Source organism: Gopherus flavomarginatus, chromosome 2 (assembly GCF_025201925.1).
Source record: "Gopherus flavomarginatus isolate rGopFla2 chromosome 2, rGopFla2.mat.asm, whole genome shotgun sequence".
Classification (NCBI taxonomy): domain Eukaryota; kingdom Metazoa; phylum Chordata; order Testudines; family Testudinidae; genus Gopherus; species Gopherus flavomarginatus.
The window spans coordinates 34,038,525-34,062,379 of NC_066618.1; the positions used below are offsets into that span (position 1 = coordinate 34,038,525).

Below are 23,855 nucleotides of genomic sequence, written 5' to 3' on the forward strand. Positions count from 1 at the left end.
GTTCAGGGGCCTGATGTACCCCGCCGGGGCCCGGCCTTGTATGGTGGCTCAGGAGCTCCGGGAGACCTGCCAGTGGTGGTTGCAGCCCGAAAGTCGGAACAGCTGGCAGAGCAGGTGATCCTCGAACAGTTCACTCACATCCTTCCATCGCAAGGAAGAGCCTGGGTCCTCCGTCATCGACCGGCAACACTGGCCGCCGCTGTCACCCTGATGGAGGACTTCTTAATGGCGGAAGCCCCGGTGGGCCCAACTGGCCGAACAACCCCAGTGGGGCCGGAACGCCCAACCCCGAGAAGAAGGCGATGCCCACTCGGGCTGCAGCCCCACCTGCGAGGCTGGCCCAAGCCCCAACTCCCGCTCCCCGGAAGATGCCCTGGAACCCTTCTAGGGACTCCCCCAGGATTCGGCCCCGATCGGGACGAACCGACCTGGAGCCTTGTTTCTCTTGCGGTAAGTCAGGACATCTCCAGAGAGACTGCCCCCAAATGGAGTGCACCTTTGGCCAAGTCTGCTCCAGGGAGGCTCGGGCCCGTCGCCGACAGCCCGCCAAGATTACAGTGCCCGTGGTGGTTGAGGGGTACCCGACCATGGCCCTCCTTGACTCCGGCTGCGGACAGACATTAATCTGCGACCACTTAGGTCCCCAGGCAGATGCACGCCTGGGGAAAATTTGCCTGCAGTGCATCCACGGCAACATACGGCCTTACCCCAGCGCCTGGGCCCAACTGACAATAGACGGGGTGACTCGACGGCTGGTAGTAGGTCTCACACCCAGGCTGGCATATCCAGTGATCCTGGGCCGGGACTGGCCCGAGTTTCCGGCCGCCCTGCGCCAACATACCGGAGGCGGCATGGGTCCCATACCGGCCTTGGAAGGAGAGACCCCAGAAGGGAAGGAAAATGAGCGGGGGGCCCCAGAAACAGAGGAGGATGAGCAGGACCCACTCCCCCCCTGAGCACCCCGTCGAGATAAAGGATGGGGACGATGCTTCCCTGGGGGAGGCAGGGGATCCCTCGGCCCCCGTGGACTTCTGCTGGGACCAAAGAGCTGACCCCACCCTGAGCGGGGCATATGAGCAGCTCGCCGCCATGGATGGGACTATCCTCGATCCGGGTCGAGCAGCCCGGTGGCCGCACTTTGAATTGTGACAGAACCGCTTGTATCGGGTCGAGAGGGACCCGCACACCACGGAGCCCCGAACTCAACTCCTCGTGCCCCGATGTCATCGATGGGCGGTCATGAAACTGGCCCATGATGTCCCAGCTGCCAGACATCTGGGTACCGAAAAGACCCTAGCCCGAATATTGGGACGCCTTTATTGGCCGGGGATACACCGCGAGGTGAAGGACTATTGTCCCTCGTGCCCGGATTGCCAGTTGACTGCTCCGGCAAGGACACCCAAGGCACCGCTGGTCCTGATGCCACTAATCGAGACCCCTTTCGAGCGTGTGGCCATGGATCTGGTGGGGCCCCTCCCTAAGAGAGTTGCAGGGTTCCAGTACATCCTAGTGATGCTGGACTATGCCACCCGGTTCCCTGAAGCGATCCCGCTCCGTAACATCACCGCCCGCACCATCGCAGGCAAACTGGTCAAGGTCTTCGCCCGCGTTGGCTTGCCCCGGGAGATCCTCACAGATCAGGGGACCAACTTCACCTTGCGGCTGTTGGAGCAGGTGTGCGGGGTCCTAGGGATCAAGCAACTGCGGACATCGGTGTATCATCCCCAAACCAACGGGTTGGTAGAGAGGTTCAATCGAACCCTGAAGGACATGTTATGAAAATTTCCCCTGGAGGACCTCCGCCGGTGGGACCAGCTACTCCCGCAAGAGGTGCAAGAGGTCCCCCAGTCCTCAACCAAGTTCTCGCCTTTCGAACTATTGTATGGCCACCGACCCCGGGGCCTCTTGGACCTGATGAGGGAAACATGGGAGCAAACCCCATCACCCGCCCAGGGTCTCCTACAATATGTGGATCCAGCTCCAGGAGCGTCTCAAACAGGCTGGGACCCTGGCGCAAGCAAACTTGAAAGCTGCCCAAGAAATGCAGGCCCAGACGTACAACCGGGATGTGCGCACCCGTGACTTCCAACCTGGAGACCGGGTCTTACTCCTCCTCCCCTCCAGTGAGTCCAAGATCCTGGCTCGATGGCAGGGCCCTTATGAGGTGGTTCGAAAGGTGGGCCCCGTTACTTATGAAATTCGTCAGCCTGACTGGTGGAAAGAACTCCAACGGTACCACGTCAACCTCCTCAAGCCCTGGCGGGAACGAGAAGGGTTGTTGATCAATCTCTATCCACCGGAACCCAAGCTAGGGCCCCAGGTACACCCCAATGAAGACCCTGAGGGACCCCAGCTTAGGGAAACGCTGATGGAGGAACAGCTCGAGCAAACCCGCTGCCTCCTTCAAGCGTTCCCCCGTACCTTTACATCCCAGCCGGGACACACCTCCATGGTCTATCATTGGATTCAGACTGAGCCGGGGGTGGTGATCCGGGCCGCGACCAGACCCCTACCGTATCACCGAAGGTGGATCATTGACGACGAGGTGCGGGCGATGCGAAGGAGTAATCGAACCTTCGCAAAGTGAGTGGCGTAGTCCAGTCATCCTGGTACCAAGGCCCGATGGCTCCCAGCGATTCTGTATTGACTTTAGGCGCATTAACGCCGTCTCTAAGTTTGACGCCTACCCCATGCTCCGAATAGATGAGCTGCTGGCCGGTTGGGAGAGGCCCGCTATATCACTACCCTAGACTTAAGCAAGGGATACTGGCAGATCCCCCTGGAACCGGCCTCCAAGGAGAAGACCGCGTTCGCCACTCCGACCGGCCTGTATCACTTCACGCGGATGCCCTTCAGCCTTCATGGGGCACCCGCCACGTTCCAGCGCTTGATGGACCGCCTCCTCCAACCACATCACGACTACCCCACAGCCTATCTAGATGACGTAGTCGTCTACAGTCGGCAGTGGGAAACCCACGTAGAAAAGGTCGCCGCCATCCTAAGGTCCTTGCGGGCGGCCGAGTTAACGGCCAACCCTAAGAAGTGCTGCATCGGCTGGCGTGAGACCACCTACTTGGGGTATACCGTCGGAAATGGGCAAGTGAAACCTCTTGTGAAGAAGGTTCAGGCCATCGCAGCCTGTCCTCCGCCGACCACAAAGCGCCAAGTCCGCCAGTTCTTGGGGTTGGAGGGATATTATCGATGGTTCATTCCCCAATTTGCGGTGGTGGCCGCCCCCTTGACCGAGCTCCTCACTAAGGACAGCCCGCGACAAGTACGCTGGACCTCCGAGTGTGACGAGGCTTTCCAGTCGCTTAAGGCAAGCCTCTGTAGCAAGCCGGTCTTGTTTAGCCCTGACTTCCATCGACCCTTCGTCCTGCAGACAGATGCGTCGGAAGTGGGGCTCGGGGCTGTCCTCTCACAGGAGGTGGATGGGGAGGAACATCCGGTCCTCTACATTAGCTGGAAACTGTTCCCCAGAGAGCAAAACTACGCAGTGGTCGAAAAGGAAGCCCTCGTGGCGAAATGGGCCTGCGATGCCCTGTGTTACTACCTCCTTGGGGCCCTGTTCACCTTGGTCACTGTCCACTCTGCCCTCCAATGATTGTGCCGTATGAAGGACCACAGCATGCGACTTCAACCGTGGTACTTGGCTATGCAGCCCTACGCCTTCACTGTCTGCCACAGAGCTGGAAAGGACCACACCAATGCTGACTTCCTTTCCCGCTTGGGAGGTATGGACGAGCCTGGCCCTGTTGCCCGTGAGCCAGCCTTGAGGGGGTGTGTGTAAGGAGGCACCTTGGCTCCCCGCCGCGCCTGAGAGGGACGAGCCAGAGCAGGTGCCTCAGTGGGCGGAGCCACCGCCGCCTGTCCCCGCCCCCCGGAAGTCAAGGGGCGGGACAGGAAGTATAAAAGCCCAGCCCAAGGGCTCAGTTGGCGGCTGGAGAGGACAGACGCTGGTGCCCAAGCTCCCGCTGGGCCCAGCCTACCCTGTGCTCACTACCTGGAGGAGCGCTGGCCTGACCTGCCTCGCGCTCGGTATCCGGAGGAGTGCTGGCCTGACCGGCCCTGCGCTCACTACCCGGAGGAACACTGGCCAGACTTTCCTCATACCTGATACCTGGAGGAACGTTGGCCTGACTTGCCTTGTGCCCAGTATCCTGAGGAGCGGCCTGAGCTTCCCTACGACTGATATCCCGAGGAGCGGCCTGAGCTTCCCTACGACTAGTATCCTGAGGAGCTGCCTGAGCCTCCCTACGACCGGTACCCGGAGGAGCCCATGGTCTGGGACCCCCCAGACAACGCTGGCGAGAAACAGGTACCCAGAGAGGGGGAGGTTGGAAGTGGCCCGTGGGTAGCTGACCCTAGTTTGGCTCCTGAAGAGCCTGAACCCATATCAGTGTGTTGCGGCCAGGATCCCCACTGACAGCAGTGTGCCTTTGCCACTGCTAGGGCCCCAGGCTGGAACGCAGTGGAGTGGGAGGGTCTGCATTCCCCCTGCCACCCCCCGCCCCCCAAGGGTGGCAGACTCCCCCTCTCCCTGGCCTGAGGAGGCCTTCTGTGTAGACCTCTGGGTTACTGTGTTTGCTCAGCCCCTGCTGAAGGCCTGAGCCTGAACTGCTACTGTCCCACCCTGCCCAAGGGCCTGGGCTGATATACTGTGTTTGCTCAGCCTGCTGAAGGCCTAAGCCTGAACTGCTACTGCCCCACCCTGCCCAAGGGCCTGGGCTGATATACTGCTGAAGGCCTGAGCCTGAACTGCTACTGCCCTGCCCTGCCCGAGGGCCTGGGCTGATATACTGTGTTTTCTCAGCCTGCTGAACTCCTGAGCCTGAACTGCTTACTGCCCCGCAGTGCCCCAGGGCTTGGGGCTTATGTACTTCGTGCTTACCCGACCCCAGCTGGAGGGGCGGGACTCTGCCTTGTTTGCAGACCCTTTATTCCCTCAATGCTTGCTGAGGGGTTAGGCCTACCGGACTGCTGTGTGTGTAAGGAGGTGCCCTGGCTCCCTGCCGCGCCTGAGAGGGATGAGCCCCGACACCACCGGCTTACTGTCCACTAATGGTCTTGCTAATGCTATATACAGTGGTATATCCCCTCCATATTTCTACTTGCTATTCCTCTGATTATGTATCCTAGCTTTCTTAGCCACTGCATCATACTAGAAGCTCATGTTCATTTGGTTTTCTCACATGGTCCCTAAGCCCTTTTCCATGGGGCTACTCACAAAGCAACACACGCAGTAGTAACTACTTGCAGGACTGGGTCTAAGATGCTGATCATGCAATGAGTTTCATGTGAGTGGACCCTGGGGGCTCTGTGTTGGCACAGTGGTCAGTTGTGTGAGGATCATTGCAAGTTTAGGAGCTATATTCCTTAACAGTATTTACCTTACAGAGAGAAATCTATTATGAAAGAAATAATAATAATTTTAAATTGTGTTCTTTTTTTAAGGGTAGAGGAAAGGAGAAAGATGATATTGACTATGAGAGAAAAAGTGACATATGTAAAGATCTTATAACATTATTAAGGGAAAGATCACCAAAATTTGTAGAGAATATGGCTAAACAGGTATGTATATTCTGATGTTATTTTACATATTGTATTGTGATATAGTGTGCTCCCATATCAGTAGTAGTGCTTAGCAGTCAGCTCATCCCAGTTATGTGGCATGGCCCTTTAAGATTTTGGGAGGCTTTGATGTATGCAAAAGATCTAGGAAATAAGATATTGGAGTAAAGGAAGCAATCCCCAGAATATGTAATGATTGGGAGAAAGTCAGTTACTGTTTGTTTAAGGTGCTGGGATCAGAAGTCTTGCAGAGTGGGTGGGGCAAGTCTCTCTTGTCTTCCAACCAATTGGGAATGAGCTGGAAGTAGAGGGCTGTGTATATTCAGAGAGTCACCAGCATGAGAAGGTTGTCAGCTGAATCCTCTGAATCTGAGGACTCTTGTAGAAAGGGACCAGCTAAATGAGAAGCTGGTTGAAAGCCACAGCTGGCCTGAGGTAATGAGTGCAGGTCAAAAAGGGGAGCCATGGGCCTTCTGTGCCAAGGAGGGAGCAGTTTGACTAAAACCCTCTATCTCCAAGAAACAGGGCTATTAAGACTCCTGAACCTAAAGTGGAGCTCTTTGGGGGAAGCTGTATGAACTAAATAAATTGAATCCTAGGAGAAGGGGAATATTGTTTAAAGACTCTGGAGGCAAGTAGCTTATTTCTGAATACTAGTAGAGCAAGCTGAGGGAAGTGTGCATGCAGGGCCCTGCTTGGCCAACAGGGGGCATGTCCTTTGTGTCACTGTTACAAATAACTGCATTTGTAAAAATTACATGGGTTCTGACCAACTTGGTCTAAAACACAAATATTGCTATATAATTGACTTGCAAAGTTGTTAGATTTCTGCAGCAATGTTTCTAAAGAAAGTTAGTAAAAATCTGCTGCATATTTCATGTTTTCTGTTGTAGTTACAATGTATATCCATGATTAGATGTAGAATTTCCAAGAACTTGCAATGCCTTAATCTCTTTTGTATTAAATATTTTCTTTTGTACTAAATATATTCATATCCTATAACATCAAATTATGACAATAGGAGACTATTTTTATCCTCACTCGTCCATGAGTGAGCTAGTAAGTAAAAATATCTTTGTGATTACTGTATTTATACTACATTCTTTTTCAGTGACACCTTTCTAATATTTCTAACTACTTAAAATATTTTTAAAAGTTGAAATGTCAAGTTTTTGTTTGTTTTTTCTTCCAAATATGTTTCTTTTGATAAAATGTATCTAGAGAATTCTGTCAAGTGTCATTATCGAACAGTAATTACTACAATTTTATGGATTAAGCTACCAGTTTTATCAGTCATCTGCAACTATAAGCCTCCTCTCAGAATAACTGTGGTATGATACAGTGTTATTATATACAATGTATGGTTTTTATTACTATAAGTGCAAGATCCAGCCCAAAGAGAAAATTAATAATGAAAATGCTTAAATGAATAAAAAGACACTCAGATGTATATAATAGATTTCTAGAGACAAAGGAAACCACAAAATGAGAAAAATTGGAATGGCATTTATAGTACAACTTACCAGACTGTTAGTATGTAGTATAAAAACACAGTCTTATAGTACATACCATTTACATGTAATTAATAATTGTTCATACTTTGGTATCATCAACAATTTATTTTTCTACAGTTGTTTTTCATATCACATTGGCAGCTCATAGTCATCCTGTGATCAACCAATACTCCGAGGTCCTTCTCCTCCTCTGTTACTTCCAACTGATGCGTCCACATCTTATAACAAAAATTCTTATTAATCCCTAAATGCATGACCTTGCACTTTTCACTATTAAATTTCATCCTATTATTCCAGTTTCCAAGGTCATCCAGATCTTCCTGTATAATATCATGGTCTTTCTCTTATGGACAATACTTCCCAGATTTGTGTCATCTGTAAACTTTATTAGCACGTTCCCACTTTTTGTGCCAAGGTCAGTAATAAAAAGATTAAATAAGATTGGTCCCAAAACCGATCCCCGAGGAACTCCACTAGTAACCTCCCTCCAGCCTGGCAGTTTACCTTTCACTATGACCGGTTGTAGCCTCCTCTTTAACCAGTTCCTTATCAACCTTTCAATTTTCATATTGGTCCCCATCTTTTCCAATTTAGCTAATAATTCTCCATGTGGAACTGTATCAAATGCCTTGCTGAAATCGAGGTAAATTAGATCCACTGTGTTTCCTTTGTCTAAAAGATCTGTTACCTTCTCAAAGAAGGAGATCAGGTTGGTTTGGCATGATCTACCTTTTGTAAAACCATGTTGTATTTTGTCCCAATTACCATTGACCTCAATGTCCTTAACTACTTTCTCCTTCAAAATTTTTTCCAAGACCTTGCATGCTACAGATGTCAAACTAACAGGCCTGTAGTTACCTTTTTTTCCTTTCTTAAAAATAGGAACTATTCTTCAATCATATGGTACAACTCCTGAGTTTACAGATTCATTAAAAATTCTTGCTAATGGGCTTGCAATTTCATGTGCCAGTTCCTTTAGTATTCTTGGATGAAGATTATCTGGGCCCCCCAATTGAGTCCCATTAATCTGTTCGAGTTTGGCTTCTACCTCAGATGTGGTAATGTCTACCTCCATGTCCTCATTCTCATTTGTCATCCTACCATAACACCTAAGCTCCTCATTAGCTTCATTAAAGACTGAGGTAAAACATTTGTTTAGATATTGGGCCATGCCTAGTGTGACAGGCCCAGGCCAGTGTGGTACAGAAGTCTGGTAGAGGGCAAATATACTAGTCACTGGCTGAGTAGTTTTCTGTTCCCTGAGTGACTAGAGCAGGGGCTGCACTGGAGTAATCAGGAACCTGCTAGAACCAATTAAGGCAGACAGGCTGATTAGAACACCTGCAGCCAATCAAGGCAGGCTAATCAGGACACCTGGGTTTAAAAAGGAGCTCACTGCAGTCAGGGAGGGAGGAGCTAGAGGAGAGGAAGTGCGTGTGAGGAGCTGGGAGCAAGAGGCACAAGGAGCTGAGAGTGAGAGGCTGTGCTGCTGGAGGACTACGGAGTACAAGTGTTATCAGACACCAGGAGGAAGGTCCTGTGGTGAGGATAAAGAAGGTGTTTGGAGGAGGCCATGAGGAAGTAGCCCAGGGAGTTGTCGCTGTCATGCAGCTGTTACAAGAGGCACTATAGACAGCTACAATCCACAGGGTCCTGGGCTGGAACCCAGAGAGGAGGGCAGGCCTGGGTTCCCCCCAAACCTCCCAACTCCTGATCAGACACAGGAGGAGTTGATCCAGACTGTGGGGAAGATCACTGAGGTGAGCAAATCTGTCAATAAGCGCAGGATCCACCAAGGTAGAGGAGGAACTTTGTCACACTAGATTATCCTTAACCTCCACTCTATCCTCAGTATTTAGCGGTCCCACTTCTTTCTTTGTTTTCTTCTTATTTATATGGCCATAGAACCTTTTACTATTGGTTTTAATTCCCTTTGCAAGGTCCAACTCTACGTGGGTTTTGGTTTTTCTCACTTTATCCCTACATGTTCTGACTTCAATAAGGTAGCTGATCACTTCCATCTTCCATTCCTTGCAGGCTTTCTGCTTTTTCTTAATCACCTCTCTGAGAAGCTTGCTCATCCAGCTTCATCTACAGCTCCTGCCTATGAATTTTTTCCCCTTTCTTGTGATGCAGGCTTCTGATAGTTTCTGCAACTTTGTCTTGAAGTAATTCCTGGCCTCCTCCACCTTTAGATCCACAAGTTCTTCAGTCCAATCCACTTCCCCAACTAATTTCCTTTATTTTTTAAAGTTAGCCCTTTTGAACTAAAAAACCCTAGTCACAGATCTATTTTTTGTTTATCCTTCCATTTAGTTTGAACTGAATTAGCTCATGATCACTCGAACCAAGGTTGTCTCCTACAACCATTTCTTCTAAGAGGTTCTCACTACTCACCAAAACCAAATCTAAAATGGCATCCCCTCTTGTTGGTTCAGCAACTACTTGGTGAAGGAATCCATCAGCTATCGCTTCCAGGAAAATCTGAGCCCTATTATTATTACTAGCACTTGTCCTCCAGTCTATATCTGGGAAGTTAAAGTCTCCCATGATCACACAGTTCCCGTTAGTATTTACTTCATTAAAAAGGTCTCTAGCCATATCCAAATCAGATCCTAGTGGTCTATAGCAAACCCCAAGCACTATCCCGGGGAGGCTCTAGTAGCTTTCTTCCCCAATGTGATTTCTGCCCAGACAGACTCTGTCTTATCCATTCCATCCCTTCTTATTTCTTTACAGTCTACTTCATCATTGATATACAGTGCTACTCCACTACCTTTGCCTTTATTTCTGTCTTTCCTAAACAGCACATACAGTTCAATACCTGTACTCCAGTCTTGACTATTATTCCTATAATATCTGTTTTCACTTCCTGCACTACTAACTCTAGTTCCTCCATTTCGTTACCTAGACTCCTCGTATTGGGAGGGATCGGCAACCTCTGGCACGCGGCTCGCCAGGGTAAGCACCTTGGCGGGCCGGGCCAGTTTGTTTACCTGCCGCATTGGGAGGTTCAGCTGATTGCAGCTCCCGCTGGCCTCGGTTCACTGTCCAAGGCCAATGGGGGCTGCAGAAAGTGGCGCAGGCCGAGGGATGTGCTGGTCACGGCTTCCTGCCTTCCCCATTGGCCTGGAGCGGTGAACCGCAGCCAGTGGGAGCCATGATCAGCCGAACCTGCCGACGCGGCAAGTAAACAAACTGGCCCGGCCTGCCAGGGTGCTTACCCTAGCGAGCCGTGTGCCAGAGGTTGCCAACTCCTGCTGTACATACATCTTAATGTTTGCTGTTTGGCTTCTCTCACATTCTTTACCTGATTAGACACAGACATTCTACTGCCAGTATCTCGTATTAGACTGGTATCTACACTACCCTTCCTCCTTATGTCCATTCTCCTACCCACGGCTGTATCCTTTCTTACTTAGTTTTCTTCGCTCTCAATGTTAAAATCTGGATGGAGATTATCTGGACATCTCCCTGTCATAACCTTAGTCCCAGATTTGGACCTTAGCGTCCAAAATATGGGGGTTAGCATGAAAACCTCCAAGCTTAGCTACCAGCTTGGACCTGGTACTTGCTGCCACCACCCAAAAAATTAGAGTGTTTTGGGGCACTCTGGTCCCCCTGAAAAACCTTCCCTGGGGATCCCAAGACCCAAATCCCTTGAGTCTCACAACAAAGGGAAATAATCCTTTTTCCCTTCCCCCCTCCAGGTGCTCCTGGAGAGATACACAGACACAAGCTCTGTGAATCCAAACAGAGTGACTCCCCCTCTCCGTTCCCAGTCCTGGAAACAAAAGCACTTTCCTATTCACCTAGAGGGAATGCAAAATCAGGCTAGCAAATCCAACACACAGATCTCCCCCCTGATTTCTTCCTCCCACCAATTCCCTGGTGAGTACAGACTCAATTTTCCTGAAATTTCCCAGTAAAGAAAACTTCAACAGGTCTTAAAAGAAAGCTTTATATAAAAAGAAAGAAAAATACATACAAATGGTCTCTCTGTATTAAGGTGACACAATACAGGGTCAATTGCTTAAAAGAATATTGAATAAACAGCCTTATTCAAAAAGAATACAAATCAAAGCACTCCAGCACTTATATTCATGCAAATACCAAAGAAAAGAAACCATATAACTTACTATCTGATTTCTTTGTCCTTACACTTAGAAACAGAAGATTAGAAAACAGAACTACTTCTCCAAAGCTCAGAGAAAGCAGGCAGACAGAAAACAAAGACTCAGACACAAAATTCCATCCACCCAAAGTTGAAAAAATCCGGTTTCCTGATTGGTCCTCTGGTCAGGTGCTTCAGGTGAAAGAGACATTAACCCTTAGCTATCTGTTTATGACACGCCCCCCAAATTGCAGACAGTGGGGAAGCTCACTGGCGGCGATTTCCTTCTAGAACTTGAAAATAAACAGATTACTACAACACATGCACCTTTACATATACTACTAAGTATATAACTAACAGACTTCTACATTTTAAGAACACTTTTTAACTACTGAATTCTGGGAAACTCTCACGGGAGAGTGCATCAGCAACTTTATTAGAAGCTCCTGTGATGTGTTGAATTTCAAAATCAAAATCTTGGAGAGCTAAACTCCAACGAAGAAGTTTCTTGTTGTTCCCCTTGGCAGTATGAAGCCACTTTAGTGCAGCATGGTCAGTTTGTAGTTGGAACCGCCGTCCCCAAACATATGGGCGTAGCTTTTCCAGGGCGTACACAATGGCATAGCATTCCTTTTCACTGACTGACCAGTGACTTTCCCTCTCAGACAGTTTCTTACTGAGAAACACGACAGGATGGAAGTTGTGATCTGTTGCTTCCTGCATGAGCACTGCTCCTATACCACGCTCAGATGCATCTGTGGTTACTAGGAATGGCTTGTCAAAGTCCGGGGCCCTGAGCACAGGGTCAGACATGAGCATCGCTTTAAGCTGGGTAAAGGCCTTTTGACACTCATCAGTCCACTTAACGGCATTTGGCTGGGTCTTTTTGGTCAGGTCGGTCAATGGGGCAGCGATTTGGCTGTAGTGTGGTACAAATCGCCTGTAGTATCCGGCCAAGCCTAAGAAGGATTGGATTTGCTTCTTGGACCGTGGGACAGGCCACTTTTGGATAGCATCCACCTTGGCCTGTAGGGGGTTTATGGTTCCTCGACCCACCTGGTTCCCCAGGTAAGTCACTCTGTTTTGGCCTATTTGACACTTTTTGGCCTTAACAGTTAGTCCGGCCTGCCTGATGCGCTCAAAGACCTTTTCCAGGTGTAGTAGGTGTTCGGGCCAGGAGTCTGAAAAAATGGCCACATCATCGAGGTAGGCAACTGCAAATTCTCCCAGTCCAGCTAGTAGACCATCAACCAGCCTCTGGAAGGTGGCGGGTGCATTTCGAAGGCCGAAAGGAAGGACATTGAATTCATACACCCCCGCATGGGTGACGAATGCTGACCTCTCCTTGGCAGGTTCATCTAGCGGTACTTGCCAGTACCCCTTGGTTAAGTCTATTGTAGAGATGAACTGGGCACTTCCCAACTTCTCCAATAGCTCATCGGTGCGTGGCATTGGATAGTTGTCCGGACGAGTTACCGCATTTAGCTTACGGTAGTCCACGCAAAAGCGTATTTCCCCATCTGGTTTGGGTACCAGAACCACTGGAGATGCCCATGCACTGGTAGATGAGCGGATTATACCCATCTGTAGCATGTTCTGGATCTCCCGTTCTATAGCAGCTTGGGCATGAGGAGACACCCGGTAGGGTGGGGTTCTGATTGGGTGAGCATTACCTGTATCAATGGAGTGGTATGCCCGTTCAGTCCGTCCTGCGGTGGCTGAGAACAATGGGGCGAAGCTAGTGCACAGCTCCTTGATTTGTCGCCGCTGCAGACGTTCCAGGGTGGTTGAGAGGTTCACCTCTTCCACGCCACCGTCTTTTTTCCCGTCGTAGTAGACACCGTCAGGCCACTCAGCATCATCTCCCTGAACTGTAAACTGACAAACCTGTAAGTCTCTGGAATAGAAAGGCTTGAGAGAATTAACATGGTACACTTTAGGCTTTAGTGAGGAATTGGGAAATGCTATGAGGTAGTTTACAGCTCCCAGGCGCTCTTGGACCGTGAATGGCCCTTCTCATGATGCTTCCATTTTATGGGCCTGTTGCGCCTTCAAGACCATAACCTGGTCTCCTACCTTGAAGGAACGTTCTCTGGCATGTCTGTCATATCAGGCCTTTTGCTCTTCTTGAGCATCCTTTAGGTTCTCTCTAGCAAGGGCTAAAGAGTGTCGGAGGGTGCTTTGTAGGTTGCTTACAAAGTCCAGAATGTTAGTTCCTGGAGAAGGCGTAAACCCCTCCCATTGCTGCTTCACCAACTGTAATGGCCCCTTAACCTCGTGACCATACACAAGTTCAAATAGTGAAAACCCTAAACTGGGATGTGGTACAGCCCTGTAGGCAAACAGCAACTGCTGCAACACTAGGTCCCAATTATTGGAGAATTCGTTGATGAATTTTCGTATCATGGCCCCCAAAGTTCCATTGAACCTTTCCACCAGGCCATTGGTTTGATGGTGGTATGGGGTGGCAACCAAGTGATTCACCCCATGAGTTTCCCACAGTTTTTCCATGGTCCCTGCCAGGAAATTAGACCCTGAATCTGTAAGGATGTCGGAGGGCCAACCTACCCTGGCAAAGATGTCTGTTAGGGCCAGGCACACAGTGTTAGCCCTGGTGTTGCCTAGAGCTACTGCTTCCGGCCATCGGGTAGCAAAGTCCACTAAAGTCAGTACGTACTGCTTTCCTCTGGGCGTCTTTTTTGGGAAAGGGCCCAGAATATCCACAGCTACTCGCTGAAATGGGACCTCAATTATGGGGAGTGGCTGGAGAGGGGCCTTGACCTGGTCTTGAGGCTTTCCCACTCTTTGGCATACCTCACAAGACCGGACATACTTGGCAACGTCCTTGCCCATCCCCTCCCAGTGGAAGGACTTCCCCAACCGGTCTTTGGTTCTGTTCACCCCAGCATGGCCACTGGGATGATCATGGGCTAAGCTTAAGAGCTTCCCCCGGTACTTAGTTGGAACCACCAACTGTTTTTGCGGCTGCCATTCTTCCCGGTGTCCACCAGAAAGAATTTCCTTGTATAAAAGTCCTTGGTCTATAACAAACCGGGATCGATTAGAAGAGCTGAGAGGCGGTGGGGTGCTCCGTGCCGCCGCCCACGCTTTCTGAAGGCTGTCATCTGCTTCCTGCTCAGTCTGGAACTGTTCCCTTGAGGCTGGGGTCACCAGTTCTTCCTCAGACTGTGGACTTGGGCTTGGTCCCTCTGGAAGCGATGTAGGTGATGGGGTTGTTTCCGTTGCTGGTGAACCGCTCTCCGCTGGTGCACCTGAGGGTATTTCAGGCTCTGGCTGAGCCTTTTGGGTATGGCTGTCTGTTGCTTCTGCCAGTTGTGGCTCGCTGGCGCCCACTGGCGTTGAGTTTGAAGATGGGGTTGCAATCGCTGGTGCTGGTTGCTGTTCCAGTTCCGGGCCTGGGACTGGAGGTGCTGTGGCTGTTTCAGTGGTTGGCATGGAATCTGGATCCACTACCTCTGTCTGGGTCTCTGGTAACCCAGACGGGGCGTCTGTGGACGGTTCAGGAACAGGAATGGGTCTGGAAGCTTGCCTGGTTTGGCTACGGGTAACCATTCCCACTCTCTTGGCCCGCCTCACCTGGTTGGCCAAGTCTTCCCCCAGTAGCATGGGGATAGGATAATTGTCATAGACTGCAAAAGTCCACATTCCTGACCAGCCTTTGTACTGGACAGGCAGTTGAGCTGTAGGCAAGTCTACAGCTTGTGACATGAAGGGGTAAATTGTAGCTTTGGCCTTTGGGTTGATGAATTTGGGGTCAACGAAGGATTGGTGGATAGCTGACACTTGTGCCCCCGTGTCTCTCCACGCAGTAACCTTCTTTCCACCCACTCTCAAATTTTCCCTTCGCTCCAAGGGTATTTGAGAGGCATCTGGGCCTGGGGATCTTTGGTGTGATGGTGGTGTAATGAATTGCACTCGCATGGTGTTCTTTGGACAGTTGGCCTTGATATGTCCCAGTTCATTACACTTAAAGCATCTTCCATCTGATGGGTCACTGGGCCGAGGTGAGTTACTGGAGACTGGTGAGGTGGAAGAGTAGGGTGTCTGTGGCTTTACTTGGGTGGTATGTGGGGTCTTTGGCTGTCCTCGGTTGTAGGGTTTATGGTCTGTGTGCCCCCTGGGGTAATCGTTCCCCTTGACAGTAGCTTTCTTGCTTTCTGCCAGTTCCATCCATTTGGCTCCAATCTCCCCCGCCTCAGCGAGATCTTTGGGTTTTCCATCTTGTATGTACCGTGTGATGTCTTCAGGAACACCATCCAAGAACTGCTCCATTTGTATGAGGAGGTGCAGTTCTTCCAAGGTTTGAACGTTGTTTCCTGTTATCCAGGCCTCATAGTTTTTTGCAATGTAGTAGGCGTGTTTGGGAAATGACACATCCGGTTTCCACTTTTGGGTTCTGAAGCGCCGACGGGCATGATCTGGGGTTATCCCCATTCTGTATCTGGCCTTGGTTTGAAAAAGTTTATAGTCATTCATTTGCTGCTTAGGCATTTCAGCTGCCACCTCTGCTAAAGGTCCACTGAGCTGTGACCTCAATTCTACCATGTACTGGTCCTCGGGGATGTTGTACCCAAGACAGGCTCTTTCAAAATTTTCCAAGAAGGCCTCGGTGTCATCACCTGCCTTGTAGGTGGGAAATTTCCGGTGCTGTGGAGCAATAATTGGCGCCGGGTTGTTAGGGTTGGCTGGCACATGCAGCCCAGCTTTTGCCAACTCCAGTTCATGTTTTCTCTGTTTTTCCTTCTCTTCATTCTCTTTTTGTTGTTTTTCCTTTGTTCGGCGGTGGGCCAACTCATCTTCTTCTTGCTTCCTTCTGTGGGCCAACTCATCTTCTGCTTGTTTCCTTCGGTAGGCCACCTCTTCTTCTTCTAGTTTTATTTTGTGTGCTGCCTGTTTGATTTGTTCTTCTCTTTCTTTCATCTCCATTTGTCGCCTGTGTTCAGCTTCTTTGAATTGCTCTTCGGCCTCAATTTTTGCCTTAGAAGTCATGATTCCTGTTTTCTTGTGTTGGAGTGCCCTCCGGTGTTTATCTTCTGAACTGCAGGCTCTGTTGCCTCCTGGAGTCTGCCTAGCAACAATGCTTTTTTCCCTTTCTCTCTCTAGCTAATGTTCAATGAAAGGAAACCAGAAAAACCACTTTATTTGCATGCATATAGTGCTGGTACTTGCCTCCTAATGGGAGGGCTATTGTGTGACAAAAGACCCTTAACAGTCTCTTAATGGCTTCTTGCTTATTATGCAAGCCACAACTGCCAGAGTGAGCAGAAAAAAAAATTCTCTCTGGTTCCCTTTTAAAACCAAACTGTTTCTCTCTGCTAAAAAGCCCTTAGCAGAGAAAAGAAAAAAAATAATATTCCTACTGGCTTCTGGATTCTGTCTATATCCCAACCGCTGCTACACCATGTCATAACCTTAGTCCCAGATTTGGACCTTAGCGTCCAAAATATGGGGGTTAGCATGAAAACCTCCAAGCTTAGCTACCAGCGTGGACCTGGTACTTGCTGCCACCACCCAAAAAATTAGAGTGTTTTGGGGCACTCTGGTCCCCCTGAAAAACCTTCCCTGAGGATCCCAAGACCCAAATCCCTTGAGTCTCACAACAAAGGGAAATAATCCTTTTTCCCTTCCCCCCTCCAGGTGCTCCTGGAGAGATACACAGACACAAGCTCTGTGAATCCAAACAGAGTGACTCCCCCTCTCCGTTCCCAGTCCTGGAAACAAAAGCACTTTCCTATTCACCTAGAGGGAATGCAAAATCAGGCTAGCAAATCCAACACACAGATCTCCCCCCTGATTTCTTCCTCCCACCAATTCCCTGGTGAGTACAGACTCAATTTTCCTGAAATTTCCCAGTAAAGAAAACTTCAACAGGTCTTAAAAGAAAGCTTTATATAAAAAGAAAGAAAAATACATACAAATGGTCTCTCTGTATTAAGGTGACACAATACAGGGTCAATTGCTTAAAAGAATATTGAATAAACAGCCTTATTCAAAAAGAATACAAATCAAAGCACTCCAGCACTTATATTCATGCAAATACCAAAGAAAAGAAACCATATAACTTACTATCTGATTTCTTTGTCCTTACACTTAGAAACAGAAGATTAGAAAACAGAACTACTTCTCCAAAGCTCAGAGAAAGCAGGCAGACAGAAAACAAAGACTCAGACACAAAATTCCCTCCACCCAAAGTTGAAAAAATCCGGTTTCCTGATTGGTCCTCTGGTCAGGTGCTTCAGGTGAAAGAGACATTAACCCTTAGCTATCTGTTTATGACACTCCCAACCATCTCCCCCAAATTCCTAGTTTAAAGCTCTCTTAATCAGTTGTGCCAGCCTCCATCCTTGAAGTCTATTTCCCTCTTTACTCAGGTGAAGTCCATCCCAAGAGAACAGTCGTCTGTCCATGAATGCTTCCCAGTGGCCATACATCCCAAAGCCTTCCTTATAGCACCACTGCCTGAGCCATCTGTTGAGCATCATAATCTTGTCACACCTTTGTTGCCCTTCTCTAGGAACGGGCATAATCCCACTGAAGATCACCTGAGCCTCGATTTCCTTACGTGTCTTCCTGAGCCTTGCATAGTCTCCCTTGATACGTTCCAGCAAGAATCTAGCCGTATCATTTGTTCCCACATGAAGGACAATCAGTGGATTCTTTCCCGCTCCCATTAGGATCCTCTTCAGCCTCAGGTCCACATCCTGTATCTTAGCACCCAGCAGACAGCACACTCTTCTGTTCTCTGGATCAGCTCTGCTTTCAGGCCTCTCTGTTCTTATCAATAAGGAGTCCCCAATCATGCAGACTTGCCTTTTCCTGGTGATGGTGCAATTCTCTGGTCTATCCCCTGTTCCCTCTGGCTGCAAGTCCTCTCCATTCCTATTCTCTCTTGCAATCCTCTGCAGCCCATTCTGTATCCTCCTGGGGCTCATATTTGGTGTTATCTCCAGTGGCTCCTCCCCTCTTCCTGTCGGACTAGCTGCACTTCTCTTCTTCCTTGCCCTCTCACCTTCAGTGACCACCTGCTGTGCACCTTCTTCATTTTCCAACTCCGCAAACCTGTTCCTGAGCTCTATTTCTCCTTCACTGGCCCGTCTTTTCCTCTGCCTGGTTCTCTTAGTCTCATGCTTCCACTGTCCACTTTCCTTACCCAGCAGTCTCCCCTCAGAGTTTTTTGGTCCTGCTTCCATCTGCAAGTCTGAGCTTTTCAGCCTCCTCGTGTCTTTGCTCCATCATCTGCTTGAACCCCCTTCTAAACTCAACCAGAGTTTCCACCTGCATCTCCAATCCTCGGATCTTTTCTTCCATCAGCTCTATCAGGCGGCACTTCATGCAGACGAAACTCTTTTCAGGTACCCCCTCCAGGATCATGTACATGCCACAGCTTCCTCGTCCAGTCATCTTCATTGTGTCTTCCACTGCTTGGGTCACTAAAACTGCTGCCTCTGTATCTGTCATAGTCTTTCCACCTAAATCCTGTTAGTCTGGGAAACACAAACCAACCCAAAACACCACCAGCCACAGCAAAACAAACCCCCAGCGAGCATCAGAACACTGCCAGAACACCACACGCCCACTTCACTAGCCTGTCTGTTTCTCTACATGGTTCTTCTTCTAGTCTTCTCCCCAAACTTCTCTTGCACACTGTTACTCAAATTCCCCTGTTTACAGCTCTGTGTACTGGCTCCTGTGCTGCTGCAGCTGTCTGTGCCACTACCTGACTGGCTGGCTACCTTGATAGGACCCCTAGTCAGAGAAGCCTCTGAGCCTAGAGAACCTAGTCAGGGCTCAGCTTCTCTCCCAGCACACTGCCCCTACCAGCCTCTACACATACAAATACAAATAGCTACAAATACCTTCTCCTCCAAATACCTTGCCACCAGGCTACAGCAGCTCTAAGATTTAACTGTGTCTTTGGCTTCCATTCGGACTGCAACATTAGCTAGAGTAAAAAATATCCCATTTTACCTATTACAATAGCATCCAGTAGTGCCAGTACAGTTAAAGTTGTTTCATCATTCCTATTTACAGACCTCTCTTTACAGATTTTAAGTGGTTTATAACTCGGCAGTAAAATTAATTACAAGTTGAAACTTGTCAGAAGACCTCCACCATTACTGGAATTTAGGCTTTTTAAAATATCCTCTTAGGTTTATGTAGCACCTTTCAGCAAAAAGAATCCTAAAGCATTTTGCCCAACAAATTGCAATAGGACATAAAAAAGAATATTATTTCTGACTGAATCTATAGAAGAAGTTAGATAGGAAGACTGTTATCATTTAAATTGAAATATATCCACTATGCCAAGGCTAACAGCCTTCTCCTTGTAAAATGTGCCATAGGATCTTTAGGCTACAGTGGAGTCGCATCGTAGGTGCATTTAACTTATGCAATTATAACTATACGCGCTCAGCAAAACAAAGCAAAAAAGAGAAAAATAACAATTTAAATACTGTACCTGTAGTGCGGATGGTTCCGCCCGCCATTCCACTCAATGAGCGTTTGACTATACGCAATTTTCGCCTTACGCACTGACTTCAGAACCTAACCCCTGCATAAGATGTGACTCCCCTGTACATCTGCATTGTACGTCTATATTCCTTTTGGCAGCATGCAGAGTAGCATACCTTACACGCCCCCCTAGCGTGGGTCTAAACAGCAGTGTAGATGGTGAGGCACTGCTTAGGTGAATAGAGTAAAGAGACTCCTGAATCCTGTGAGTGTGTACCTGGGTATGTACCCTACAGAGCTCTCTACTTGCCCAAGTAGTGCCTCCCCATCTATATTGCTATTTTTAGTAGTGTAGTGTCTCACTGCCTCCCTGTTGCTGGACTCGTTTCCTGCCACAGGGAAATGCTCCAGTAGTGGAGAATAACTCTGGTAGTGGGGAAAAACTCTGGCATCTGCCTGCAGCTAGAGCCTTTTCCTGCCACAGGGAGCTAGCTGCCAGAGCCTTTCCTTGCCACAGTGAAAGACTCCAGCAGTGGGGCAATGTTCTGGCAAGGGGGAGGCAGTGTGGAAAGGATCTGGCTGCTCCCCGATACCTCTCCACTGCCAGAGTCCTGTTGACACATGTAGTTACACACCATAGAGTGGATGCAGCCTGCTTTTCTCTCTCTCTCTCTCTCAAGTGGTTTGCAGTGTACTTATAGCCTTAATTTCCACAAAGGTTCAGGACCTTAGTTTTACATTTCATTTGAAAGATGGTTCCTCCAGCAGCACAGTGGCCCCCTCACACCACACTGGAGCACTGGTTTAAGTACTGACTGTTTGGGAAGAATGCCACTTACTGAATCACCAGTATAACTTCCTAAAGCGCTTTGATTTATCTTGCCATTTAAATTCTAGCCAGAACCTGGCATCTTGAGACAGGGAGCATACTTCCTTTACATTTTGCATAGCATAAAGCACGTTTTATGGTATTTAGTAAATAACTGTCAACTATGTTTAGCTTATTGAGATACGGCTCCATATGAGAAAACCCTGCACCATAAATATCATCCTTTTCTAGCTTTTCTCAGCAGAGATCTAGGATTTGAAGTGATATAGATACTGATCGGCACACTCCTAATAACAGTTTCTCCATCTGATGGTTGAAATCATTTATGGAATAACACAGAGAAGCTTGCATTGCTACTGCCTTTGCTGTATCTGTTCTTTGGTTAATGGCTACAATTTTCTGTACAGTCAATCTGGCACCTTTCACAAGCACTAAAAAACTTAAAAAGCATATTGCATATGCTTGCGGAGAGTTATTAGAAGGGAAAAAATTCTGCTGCAGTGAGTAACTGTTCTTTTTTGTAACTGTGATTTTAAGTGGTTAGAAAGAAATACATGGCATTTATCAATACAGAAACAGAATCTACAGTATGTGAGGTCTGGAACAAGTTTGCTTCGTGACATACCATGAGAGAATTGCCTCCGAACAGTCTCCTGCTAATGTTCTCTAGGAGAAACAGGAAGAAGAGAACTTCTTTTGGCCTAAAAACTCACCCTCTTCTGTTGTTGATACCGCACATTCAGGGTATGGATCAAGGATCTGAGTCTTGATGTTTGCATGCCAAGATGAGGAATACTGTATCTTCCTCAAGGCCCTGGCCACAACTGCCATTCTTTCAAAAGCTCAACAAGACTCCTTTCAGAACTCATCAGCACTAATTTGTAATTGACTTGGAGAACACAGTCCATTATTAAGCAGTGTTCAGAAGGGTCTGGGATTCCTTTCATTGACCTTTTAATGCTGTTATACAAAAGAGTTGCATGGTACCTTGTTGACGCTGGTGGGTGTAACAGCTGCCCTTCATTTGGGATAAATGTCAGAAGCAGTTAAGCTCCTTTTGGAGTAAGGTAACTGAAACAATAAGAGCCACCACCCAAAATGCAGGCCACATGCAAGGCTGATCAGGAGCTGAGCTCATGAGCATGGGAACTAAGGGTGTGTGTGGGGGGGTGCTGCAACATCCCCAACCTGCACCTGGAGTCCCAGCTTCTGGCCCCACACCCAGGGTCCCAGCTGCCAGCCTCATACCTGAGGCTCTGCTCCTGGCCCGTGCCCAGGGTCCTGGCTGCCAGTCCCACACCTGCCACCAGCTGTGGCCTCAGCCTCAGCCCCCTTGCCCCGTCTGTGTCCCCCTCTCCCAAAGCCAAGGCTCTGGGGTTGGGGGAACAGACAGGGTTAAGGGGGGACATGAGTTTGGGGACCATTGCTTTACAGTTTCCTTAGCTGGCTTTCAGCACCTCCACTACAAAGTGTTCCAGCGCCACTGGATGAGCTGTGTGGGTAGAGAGATTTATTTGAGGCTGAATGCAAAGGCAGAGGGCTCAGTATTTTTTTGCTGGGCAGAGAAGGAGCAGAAAACCAAGGACCACTAGCGATGCGCACTTATAGTGTGACTGAGCAAAAGCAAAGAGAGACAGATTGAGTGCTGGCTGGAAAAAAAAGTTTGGAATATTGAGCAATGAAACTGGCCTGTTTGATTCTTACTGTCCTACAGGGAAACAGGACTTTGTGTACATTCTTTGTAAATGAATAGGCTTTCACAAAAAATCCCAACAACTTTCATTTTCTCCTCCTAACAGAAAGACCTTCCAAGACCCTGAATATTGGCTCACAAGGCAACAATACAGTATATATTTCCCCTACATGGAAGAGCTAAATTATTTATCATAAAAATGTGATTAGCTGGAAGAAAATTCTTAGAGTTCATTCTCATGTTTATGGGACTCCATTTTATTTGGTGAAATGAGCAAATAATTAGGAGCCAAATTTTCAAGAGTAGACACAGCTTTTGAGGTACTTCATCTTTGTGTGTCCAACTTTGATCCACCTTGGGCCTGATTTTCAGAGGTGCTGAGCTCAGGTTTACTTTAACTGGAATAGCACATTTTTGAAAGTCAGACCTAAGGTATTTCAAGTTGGGCACATAAAACCAGTGGCTAGTTTTGATAATTTTGGTATTAACCTTTAATATTTTGTTCTGTCTAAAAATAATACAGTTTTAATAATACATTGTTTTAAAATCCATTCTACATCTTTGCTTAGACAAAAATAATTCTTCATAACTGTATATAAATATGAATTTACAGGTCATAAGTATTGTGATGTATGAACATTTTTAATCACGATTACTGCAGTAACAGGGTTTTAAAAAGAACATAAGAACAGCTGTACTGGGTCAGACCAAAGGTCCATCTAGTGCAGTATCCTGTCTACCGACAGTGGCCAATGCCAGGTGCCCCAGAGGGAGTGAACCCAACAGGCAAGATCAAGTGATCTCTCTCCTGCCATCCATCTCCACCCTGTGACAAACAGAAGCTAGGGACACCCTTCCTTACCCATCTTGGCTAATATCCATTAATGGACTTAACCTCCATGAATTTATCCAGTTCTCTTTTAAACGCTGTTATAGTCCTAGCCTTCACAACCTCCTCAGGCAAGGAGTTCCACAAGTTGACTGTGTGCTGTGTGAAGAACTTCCTTTTATTTGTTTTAAAACTGCTGCCAAAAGGATTGACTTCACTAAACTAACTGCCTCTGCTTTAGAACTCTTGAAGGTAGAATTAATATAGAATTTAAAAATACAATAAGTGTTCCTATAAGTATGGCAAAAAGTCCCCATAGATGTATATTTTTTAAAATATACAGATTTTGAATTCATTATAAATTTTGTGTATAAAATATTAAATATACTATTATTTCTACCGATCTGGAATGAATGGGTATTCCCTTCCTCATAGCAAACTGCTAGGTAGCAACAACTAACAAAAAAGCTCCGAAGATGTTGGTGTCTCTTGATAGCTGCTGCATTTCTCACTGTCTAAGCCCTCGTCCAGACTAACCCGCGGCATCGGCGGGTTAAAATCGATTGCTCGGGGATCGATATATCGCGTCTAGTCTGGACGCGGTGTATCGATCCCCGAGCGCGCTTACATCGATTCCGGAACTCCATCAATCCGAACGGAGTTCCGGAATCGACGCGGAGAGCCGCGGACATCGATGGCGCCCCGTCCAGACTGGTGAGTATCTCGATTTTAGAAATTCGACTTCAGCTACGTTATTCCCGTAGCTGAAGTTGCGTATCTAAAATCGATTTTAATTCCTAGTCTGGACGTGGCCTAAATGTAATTAAGTTGCA

The 23,855-nt window shown here is 48.0% G+C and overlaps 1 protein-coding gene across 5 annotated transcripts in view; it reads left to right on the top strand.

The window, feature by feature from the left end:
• The window catches only part of ODAD2 (outer dynein arm docking complex subunit 2), a 173,819-nt gene that overhangs the window by 16,455 nt on the left and 133,509 nt on the right, over positions 1-23,855 (top strand). For 4 of the 5 annotated variants that reach the window (XM_050939024.1, XM_050939023.1, XM_050939022.1 and 1 more), the window contains one exon: positions 5,455-5,571. In XM_050939024.1, the coding sequence (XP_050794981.1) occupies positions 5,455-5,571 (117 nt within the window). Of the gene's footprint in view, positions 1-4,219; positions 4,319-5,454; positions 5,572-23,855 lie in introns of those variants that run through there. The other variant, XM_050939026.1, reaches the window with a different exon arrangement.